At 33.6% G+C, this 10529-nt stretch overlaps 1 protein-coding gene across 1 annotated transcript; it reads left to right on the top strand.

Moving 5' to 3' along the window:
* Positions 1-8230: 8230 nt before the first annotated feature.
* On the top strand, positions 8231-10107 carry LOC115987050. Its single transcript, XM_031110493.1, has 3 exons — positions 8231-8578; positions 9123-9251; positions 9756-10107. Exons 1-3 carry the CDS (start codon positions 8267-8269, stop codon positions 9933-9935), a joined length of 621 nt encoding a protein of 206 aa, XP_030966353.1. The 5' UTR covers positions 8231-8266; the 3' UTR covers positions 9936-10107.
* The last annotated feature ends 422 nt before the right edge of the window (positions 10108-10529 follow it).

The following is a 10529-nucleotide window of genomic DNA, read 5'->3' as shown; positions in this document are numbered from 1 at the left end:
CATCGTGTTCTTGGTGTTCCTACTCTATACTTCCCCTTCCACATCCACTCTAACATATACAACATGGTATAATACATCACGTTGCTAATATATTAAACATGGTATCAAAGCCAAACTTCGTTCTTGGCATCAAATAACCATCTCTACATAGTAATGAAGATTTTCACGTGCACACCACCATCTGAAGTCACACATGTTTGTCTGCTGGATCTAGACTCCACGGCGTCTCGCGGCCACCATGGCTCTATGATGTGTCAAAATCCCATAACCAAGCAAGCTGTGACTTAACTTCTCAGATTTGTGCACATCAAGCCTTCGCCTAACAAAACCAACCACACAGACGTGCCCCACGGCCTCCCGTGAGAAAAACCCACAAGTCCGGTCTCCACAAAACATTGCACGCACCCCTACACACTGACACCATTTCGACCAACTTCTTCACACGCCGTTGTGGATTTCTTAAGTATAGATCCTCCTATGATTACATGCGCTGCCATGATGGCCTTGTAGCCCACCAATCTACAAACCTGAGAAATCTGGAGGTCATTGAGTGTTACACGCCTCCACACACCAAAGGTTTTCCTAAACTCTCCTCCACGTGTTGGTGGACTACTCTTATGCGCCGCATGTGCCGACAACCTTCTGTTGATGTCAACCTTATGCACCGCACACACCACCATCTGAAGTCACACATGTTTGTCTGCTGGATCTAGACTCCACGGCATCTTGCAGCCACTATGGCTCTATGCTGTGTTAAAATCCCACAACCAAGCAAGTCGTGACTTAACTTCTCAGATCTGTACACATCAAGCCTTCGCCTAACAAAACCAACCACACAGACGCGCCCCACGGCCTCCCGCGAGAAAAACCCAGAAGTTTGGTCTCCACTAAACACTGCACACACCCCTACATGTCGACACCATTTTGACCAACTTCTTCATGCACCACTACGGATTTCTCAGGTACAGATCCTCCTATGATTACACGCGTTGCCATGATGGCCATGTAGCCTGCCAATCTGCAAACTTGAGAAATCTGGAGGTCATCGAGTGTTACACGCCTTCACGCATTGAAAGTTTTCCTAAACTCTCCTCCACATGTTGGTGGATACTCTTATGCGCCGCATGTGCCGACAACCTTCTGCTGATGTCATCATGACGTCATCTGATGACGTCATCACTCCACATCAGCAGCCACGCAAGCACGTCCACGTTAGTGACAAATCATGGGATGACATCAGTGGATCTGCTGCCAATCCATGACCCGGACCTTGTATCCATTGACTTTGACTTTTTGCGTTAACCTTTGACCAAAAGTCGAAATTTCTAAAAGAGTCTATCTTGCTCAATTTTTCACGTAGATTCCAATTTTGGACTCCGTTTCATCATTTGAAACTTCGAAATTGGTCAATTGGCACATTATTCATTGTGGTTTCTTCAAAGGCATTCTTCAAGACATCACTAAGAGATATTCTCATGCTTGTCCAACCTCAAGCCTTCATCTAGTTTCCGCCTTGAGTTTGAGGGAGAGTGTTAGAGATATATTAGACATATTAGCCCAATATAATAGGTCCAAGCCCACTCTTGCTTGTACTAGTAGTCTAGGGTTTAGTCGTCTATATACTCATGTTATGGTTCATTGTAACACAAGTTTTTGTACTACACTCTTATATAATAAAGATGTAGCCCTTAAGGGATTCTTCCATGGATATAGGCTAACAAGGCTAAACCACGTAAGCTTCGTTTTCTCGATATTTCTATTCTATGCTTTCCCTTCTGCATTCACTCTAGCATATACAATATGGTATAACACATCGCGTTGCTAATATATTTAACAAGGGCATCTATTGACAATGCCTATTTGTAATTGGAACAATACTTTTACTTGGGTTCATTACTAATACAAACATCACTTTTATTACATACTATTCATAATAAACAATTAGTGATGGTTCTAGAATTTTTTTTATAGGATAGTATAAAGAAACTTAAATTATACAAAATCTAATATAAAGAAAACTTGAATATATCACCATAAAAATAAACATGCAAATATGTGAAGTTTTATAATTTCCTTTTACTAACAAAATTAAAAAGCTCAAAGGAACTAATGAGAGATAAAGTGAGAACTAAGAATATTGAGATGAGAGTAATAAAGTGAGAGAGAGTATGAAATGATGATATTATTTTTTTTTAAGGAAAAATGAAATATAAGAATATTTTTAAGACATGAGTTGAACTACTTATGAATATGAATTATTTGGGGTATTTATTTTTTATTTTTGTTTTTTAATGATTTTTTTGAAGATTTTATTCATTTGGTGTTGTTTGGCCTCTTTTTTTTTTTAATAATAATTTTTTTTTTAAATTGAGGATTCCTATATGATATGATCGGCATGATTATTGGGGGACCCTTGGCTTTTAAAAATTTCCCTCATCCATCTAATAATTTTTAATTTTAATTTTTTTTTACTAATGCCCCCTCTCCCACTAGGAAAAAAAAAAAAAAAAAAATTCTAGCTCATTCAATGGATGTAATGTCCTGACCGTAGTTGTTTGATGCCCTTATTTGGATCTAACAGTTCTTTTACTTGATGATGGCAACTTTAAGGTTCGCGCTTAGGTTGGTATTGTGGACAAATCAATCATGATTTTCTCAAAAAATTGTTGATTAGGCACCTTTGTTGCCGTATTCTCATAGTGAAAACTTGGTGAGAATAGTGTTTTGTGTGCTATGATGCATTTGAGGTGAAATGCTGCTAGATTTCGTCGTGGAAATTTGGCAACAATTCCAAATGTGCTAGCAAAGTATTAATCAAGATCACACCCCTTCCAAAATTAAACCTCAAAGCCTAATTCATTTGAAGCCCCGAAAGCTAATGCCAAAAGCTTATTTCAATTGCCAATGACCAAAAATTAAGGTTTTACCAAAACAAATGGCTGTCTCTAGATAGGCGTTGCGGGGTGCCTAATACCTACCCCACACGTAACTAGACTTTCGAACTCAGGAATCAAGAATTTTTTACTTGTCTGTGCTAGATTAGGAAAAAATGACCTTTTTTCTTAGTCTAAGATTGGTAATAAAATCAAAGAGAGTCAGGTTAAAATCGATTACCTTTAACTAATCACACCTTAGAAAAAACCTAATGATTGGTGGTGACTTCACTTACCTTTGATAATAATAGGTTAAAATCGACTCATTCCATTAGCACCCGCGCCGCCACGATGGGTGGTTGACCGCTGCGAGGCATCGACAATAAGTTATCTCTCTCTCTCTCTCTCTCTCTCTCTCTCTCTCTCTCTTCATTAATTTTAACAAGGTATAAATACAACATCTCACATTTTCTAATTAAATTATATTACATAAACATTTTTTTTATTGAAAAATAAAGGGTAAATTATGTATTTGATCCCTATCCTTTACACCATATTTCAATTTAGTCTTTAACCTTTCAATTGTGTCAATTTGGTCCATAACATTTTAATGCTATGTCAATTTAGTCCCTATCGATATCTCTTAGATGGAAAAGTCTGACGTGTCAAACAATTTAAATAAATAAATAAAAATTTGCCACATCAACTGCCACTTAGACTAATTTGTCAACATAATTTTAAATTAAAAAAAAAAAAAAAAAAAAAAAAAGCAACAACAACAACAAGAGTAACTTTTGGGATCAATCATGTCTATCAACAAAAAAAATTCCCTTTCCTCAATAAACAAAAAAAAAATCCCTAAGTCATGAGTTCTTCACATTTTTTAGTTCTTCACCTCTATAGAGAAAGGTGAGATGCTACAAGGAGACGATTAAATTTTTTTGGTAATCTAAGTTTGGTCTTTGTCGCGATTTGTTTATGGTAGAAATTATAGAGCTTTACCAGCTTTAACATTTACCTGGGCCAAGATCAATACTCTTCTAAAGTGCCTTCTAATTAGCTTAAATTCATAAAATCCCAGAAATAATCGTTTATCATCTCCTCGGTTGGGTTTCTAAAAAAAAAAAATTATCTCCATGATTGGAAAACATAAATTGCCAAATTTGTTTTTTGTTGTCAACCATTTATTAACAAAAATTTTATATATTTTTTTTCCTTTTCATTCATCCTTAAGGTTCCCTTTTAATTGTGCAGATTTTTGGGTAGAAGGGAGAGCCCCAATTTCATTCACCATATCTAGTTCTCCAATTTGATCCTTCTGTGAAAACTCTTAAGGTAACCCCAGATTCTTTTTGCCATTACTTATTCAGTTTTTTTTTTTTTTTTTTTTGGTTCTATAACTTCTATCAAACAAAATAAGCAAAGTTTTATTTTATTTTATTTAAAGATTTGACTGGTGGCAAATGATGTGGCAATTTTTTTTAAAATATTATTTAAGCTGTTTGACACATTAGATTTTTCCTTCCAAGAGATAATGGTAGGGGCTAAATTGACACGATATTGATAGGTTAGGGACCAAATTGATACAACTGAAAGGTTAGAGATTAAATTGAATGTAAAAGATAGGGACCAAATATGAAATTTACCCAAAAATAAACATTCTATTAGTGAGAATATATATGTTTGTCATCTTATTGGTCCAATTAACTTAAAATTGTCAAAAAGTTAAATCCAATAATGTGGAATTCAAACCTAATAAAGTGTATTAACACCATAATAATTGTCAAGCTAAATAATTTTTATGTTATTTTAATTATATTAATTTATTGATTAACATCCTAATATTCAAGCTATATTAATTATATAACTTTAATGATATACTTATGAATAAAATTATTTCTTTATAGTTTAAAAATAAAAACATTTATGACATCATGGTGAACAACTCGATTGTATTGTCCTATTCAACTTTCAAGATTATTGAACTAGGCAATAACCAGTGTATTGCATGGATGGACACATTATAAAAAAGAAAAAAGAAAAGTAATTTTGAGATACTCAAGTTAGGGTGGTCAATAACTTTTTGTTTTGAAAAATAGAAGCCAAAATAGAATAAAAATGGTTTTCAAAGATACTTGAAATCATAAATAGAACAAAATAGTAGCATTATTCCAATTCAAAATGTTGAGATTCTCAAGTTGGGGTGGTCAATAACTTTTTGTAATTATACAAAATATATTAGAGTAAAACTAATTATTTATATAATTTTCTTTTGGCGAAAAGCACATTTTAGTTCCTATATTTTTAGGAGATTTCTATTTTAGTTCGTACATTTTATTTTTACCACTTTTAGTCCCTATCCTGAAAAACGCTTATCGTTTTGGTCCCTGCCGTTACTCATTTAATAGAAATATCTTACGTGGCAAACGGTCCAACAGTAAATGCTGACGTGTCTATTAAAATAATATTAAAAAAAAATATTTGCATTTTTAAAAATGCCACGTCAGCAATTTAATTTTTGAAAAAAGCCACGTCAGATAAAAATAATATAAAAGTTTCTAACCTAATTATTTTTTAAAAAAAGAAAAGAAATTAGTTAAATTTTTTTTTTCCCTTTTTTTTTGGAAGAACATGAAGAACGTGTTCTTCATTTTTCTTCCCCAACTAAGCTTGCCTAGAAAATTGAAAACATTAGAAAATAAAAATAGAGCAATCAGAGATGGGTTAAGGCCGATCTCATAGTCGATGATGGTGGTGACGCCACTCTGCTCATCCCCGAGGGCGTTAAGGCCGAGGAGTTGTTTGAGAAGAACGGGACTCTTCCAGACCCAGCTTCCACCGACAATGCCAAGTTCCAGATTGTGCTGACCATTATCAGAGATGGGTTGAAGACAGATCCCAAGAGGTACCACAAGATGAAGCAAAGATTGGTTGGTGTGTTTGAAGAGACAACCACTGGAGTTAAGAGGCTTTACCAGATGCAGGCCAATGGTACCCTCTTGTTCCCTGCTATTAACATCAATGACTCCGTCACCTAGAGCAAGGTAATAACTAAAAACATTGTCTTTTGACATTTTCGTTTAGATCTGTGTCTGTCTTTTTTAGATTAGATTTTGATTTGATTTAAGTTCTAGATCTAGTTTATCTTTTGGGTTTTGCATCAGATCTGATATGGAAATGCTTTGTGTTCTATTCGTGCTTACTCTTTTGCTATTTTGATAACTTGATCGAAAAGAGAACACCAGAAATGATTGTTAAAATTTGAATCTTTGCTCTATCTTTATTTGGTCTCCAAGAATGGTGTAGTCTAAAAATAAATTTGTAATGCAATACAAATGAAGAAAATGCAATACATTGGATTCCTTAATTACATTGGCTAAGAAAATGCAAGAAAAGAAAAGTAAATTTTTAATTTTTAATTTTCTGGGCAAGCTTAGTTGGGGAAGAAAAATGAAGAACACGTTCTTCATGTTCTTCCAAAAAAAAAGGAAAAATAATTAATTTAACTAATTTCTTTTCTTTTTTTAAAAAATAATTAGGTTAGAAAATTTTATATTATTTTTATCTGATGTGGCTTTTTTTAAAAATTAAATTGCTAACATGGCATTTTTAAAAATGCAAATATTTTTTTAATATTATTTTAATAGACAAGTCAGCATTTATTGTTGGACCATTTGCTACGTAGGATATTTCTGTTAAATGAGTAACAACAGAGACCAAAACGGGAAGCGTTTTTAGGATAGGGACTAAAAACGGTAAAAATAAAATGTAGGAACTAAAATAGAAATCACCTGAAAATGTAGGGATTAAAATGTACTTTTCGCCTTTTCTTTTTGCAAGTACAATTTTTTTTTTTGAAAAACCAAGTGGTACTATGACCACACTCACTTATAAGTGGAGCCACAACTGTAAATAATATAAATAATTATGAAAAAAGTTGTGTACCTACTATCTACACTAATTATGACCACTCTCACTTATAAGCCGGATTTTCACGATAAACAATATCAACAACTATGAAAAGGGTGCTGTTAATTGGTGCTATACAGCACCCGTTAATATGATAAAATTTAGGATTGAGATCCTCTAAAGTTCTTAGGGTACTTTACCATGTAGAATTCTTTTAATCTAAACTTTTCATTTATAATAAATGGTCTAGATTTTGTCATATCATTAATCCACTACAAATCTACAAAAATAATGATTTTAAAAAATAGCTGCTCATAAATGATAGTTATTACCTTAAATGCAAATAGTGGTTATGACATTGTAGCATTAAATGCAAAAGAAATTTGCTTATTTATAAAATTGATTATTATGCACATAGACCAAGAAGCATATATATATATATATATATATATGAATGGTAGAGACAACTGAGTTTTCATTCCAATTTTTTTAGTCTTCTATTAATTTTATTAAAATTAAGCATATACTTTTCTTTTTCTTTTTCTTTTCAAGTACATGTTTGGCACTTAGGATCATAAAATATGATTTTTCTATGTCCCATTTTAGTCGAACTTATGCTTTGAAATTAACAACCAAAACGATTTGTGGAACAAATTGAAGCATGAAGAGGGAAAGGAAAAGATGACTTCACGTTTTCTTAGAGACCTGATTTAGGTAAAAAAGGTAAGGCAATAATTATCATTTATGAGTAGTTATTTTTTAAACTATTATTTTAGGGGATTTGTTAGTGGATTAATGATATGGAAAAATCTGGACCTTTTATTATAAATGAATGGTTAAGATTAATAGAACTTTATACAGTAGAGTACCCTAGGAACTCTAGAAGATCTCAATCCTAAAATTTAAAATAAATTATTCAAGTTTTTTTAGGAATGTGGAAAAAACTAAATATGTATTAAATGTGTGTCAGATTAGATGAAAAAAGTTAAATCATTTTATAATAAACTATAGCTGAAAAGTAAAAATTTACCAATTTCCTATACAGTGGGATTTGTGATAGATTATAAATGAATCACAACTGGTTCATTAATAGATGCTGGCCGATACCTGTTAACAAAGTCCTTATGAAAAAAGTTGTGTACTTATTATATACGCTCATTAATACAAAATAAATGCTTATGTCAAGAAGGTACAAAACATGTATTCCAATTAGTTTAATTGGCCACCATTTTTTTTTTCCCAAATAAGAGATGGGATATTCAAGAATTCATGTTAAAATTCAATCATATTTATTTTTTTTTTTTAAAAAAGCACAAAACAATTAGAAGGTTCATGTCACACATGCCTTAACTCTAAAATGCACCGCTAGTGCGCAGCTTAAAATTTTTTCACTTTTCACTCCCTTTCAAAACCTATATATACTCAAAACTAAAACAGTAAAACCCCAACCTCTCTTAATTTCTTACACAAAACCACCAAAACCCATGGCGAAATACATGACCATTCTCCTCTTCCTCCTCCTTTCTCAAAACCTTAAACCGGTTCGTGAAGTCGAAGCCGCGGCGAAGCGAAGCATCCACATAACGGAGGATCTTGACGATGTCGTTGACGACGAGGAGGACGAGGCCTGGAAGGAGTGGGGCAAGAAATCCACGCCCTCTGCTGACTCCGATCTTCTCCGGCCTTCCGATTTGTCGAAGATGTCGGAGGCCGAAATCCAGGCCGAGATGATGAAGCGGCATTCTGGGCCGTCAATGGGTTTCGTTAAGCTCCGGCTCGGCGTTCCACGGACTCCGGTAATGCAATCTGAGTTTTGTTTCATTTTGTTATTTCTATGTTGGATTACTATGGTGAAAGTCATTGAATATATATGCGTATGTTTCGGCCACTAAATTTGATAATTTGAGTATGGGTTTATGAATGTTTGTGCTAACTAGTGAAAGTTTTTGAGAACTAAACTGGGTTTTTAAAATTTTTCTTCGTTGGATATGTGAATTTAGTGAGTAATGAGTTGCTAGATGAATATATTATTTGGATTGCAAATTAATTCAAAGAAAAATTTGAGACTTTAGTTGATTTTAGTTTGAAGTGGGAAATTTTGAAATTTTCTAAGCGGATGAAGGAGTGGGATGTGCCACATTTTCAGAATTTCCAGGTGCCCAATTTTGGAAATTGACTCCTTATAAAGAAAAAATTGAAGGGGATGGCTTAAAACAGAAATAAAGAAAGAAGAAAAAGAATGTTTTTATTTATTTATTTTATTTTACAAGGAAAATAGAAGGAGGTTTGTGCTATGGATTCAACTGATGGTAAAATGTGTTCTTCTCTTGTTTTCATTAGGACATGGTAGCTGAGATTGCTATGAAATGGACAAAGGTTCTGAGAACTGGAGCTATCGGAGCAAGATTCATGGGTGTTGATCGGAGCACAATCATGTTCACCATGGAAAGAGGCCAAGATACAGCTGAGGTATGTTTAATTCTCCTAATCCAAAAAGGTTAGAGATTTTGTAACTTTTTCCGGTGAAAGCTTTCTCATCAATATTAGATGTGGTTCTTTTTTTTTTTTTTTTTGGGGTAGGATATTCTCTTCACAAATATAAACAAAATCTTCAGCAATTGTTTTCTTCTCCACGAAAAGAGGGGTGGGGAGGATGAGGTTTGAAGACTACAAGTCTTTTCACTTTAAAAAATATGCGAAGCGCAATTTTATCTCTTGTATGAGTCCAGTGGTAAATGCCAATTCCTGAAATATGTTCTTTTTGTTTTGTTTTTCTCTTAATAAACCAACAAATGATCTTTATCACTAACAAGAACAAATTTCCCTATGACAATATAAATTTGTAAAAATCCAGTCTCAACTGTTGCATGTGTTTTGGGCTAGAATAATGGCCTGCTTCCTTTCAAGTTATTGTGTTCTCCTTTCTGTCTAATTATTGTCTATCTTGAGTTTCTGATATTTGTGTTTTCCCAGTTGAAGGAGTTTGTGTTGGACCAACCAGAGGCATATGAGATCAAGATTGGGGATCAAGCTTTTCGTAGGCCTGGAGATCCTCCTTTAGAGGAAGTTCTTGCAAAGCTCCACAATGAGAAAAACAAGGTGGATAATACTAATCCCACTAAGAATGGAAAGCAATTGAAAGAAGAGTTGTAGTTGACTGGTAATCTTTCTGGTACACAACTACATAACTGACTAATGCATTTCTTCAGTAAATTTGCAATCTTTGGTTGTAGCATCTTCATTCCCCTCCCTCTTCTTTTCTTACATCTTGTGGACCTATATACAAATTCAAGATATCATTTATTGTGAGCTTTTTTTCAGTCTACTTCTTGTCTCCATTGTTAAGCATCAAAGTTTAGTGCAAACATAGCATTTGGTTTTCCTTTTTACGGAATTTAGGATTTTGGTCATCAGATTATATGTTCCTACCTGAGCATAAATGGCTCTTACAATTAACACCCTAAACAGCAATGTATGATAGTGTATATGATCTTTTTTTTTTTTTTTTTTTTTTTTTTTTAATTTTTTGAGAGAGAGAAAGACATAGACTAACACACACACACACACGGGAGTGACCAAGGTTTAATATCACACAACTCACAATATACAAAAGCCGATAACTCTTGAATTCTGTGTGAAGGCTTTAAACCTGTATAGGGACACACAACTAGGCAATGTGGGATAACCCACTTCTTTGCTTTTTTCGAGAGAAAGACATAGACACACACACAGGGGAGTGGAAACCAA

Source organism: Quercus lobata, chromosome 4 (assembly GCF_001633185.2).
Source record: "Quercus lobata isolate SW786 chromosome 4, ValleyOak3.0 Primary Assembly, whole genome shotgun sequence".
Taxonomy (NCBI): domain Eukaryota; kingdom Viridiplantae; phylum Streptophyta; class Magnoliopsida; order Fagales; family Fagaceae; genus Quercus; species Quercus lobata.
The sequence above is the reverse complement of the archived record's forward strand: the minus strand, read 5'-3'. Positions and strand labels throughout refer to the sequence as shown.

Bases quoted from the DNA above. Each gene is read 5' to 3' on its own strand.
- LOC115987050 (XM_031110493.1), top strand. From the start codon at position 8,267: ATGGCGAAATACATGACCATTCTCCTCTTCCTCCTCCTTTCTCAAAAC. The intron at 8,579-9,122 runs GTAATGCAATCT...TGTTTTCATTAG, and splicing joins TCGGCGTTCCACGGACTCCG to GACATGGTAGCTGAGATTGC. The intron at 9,252-9,755 runs GTATGTTTAATT...GTGTTTTCCCAG, and splicing joins GAGGCCAAGATACAGCTGAG to TTGAAGGAGTTTGTGTTGGA.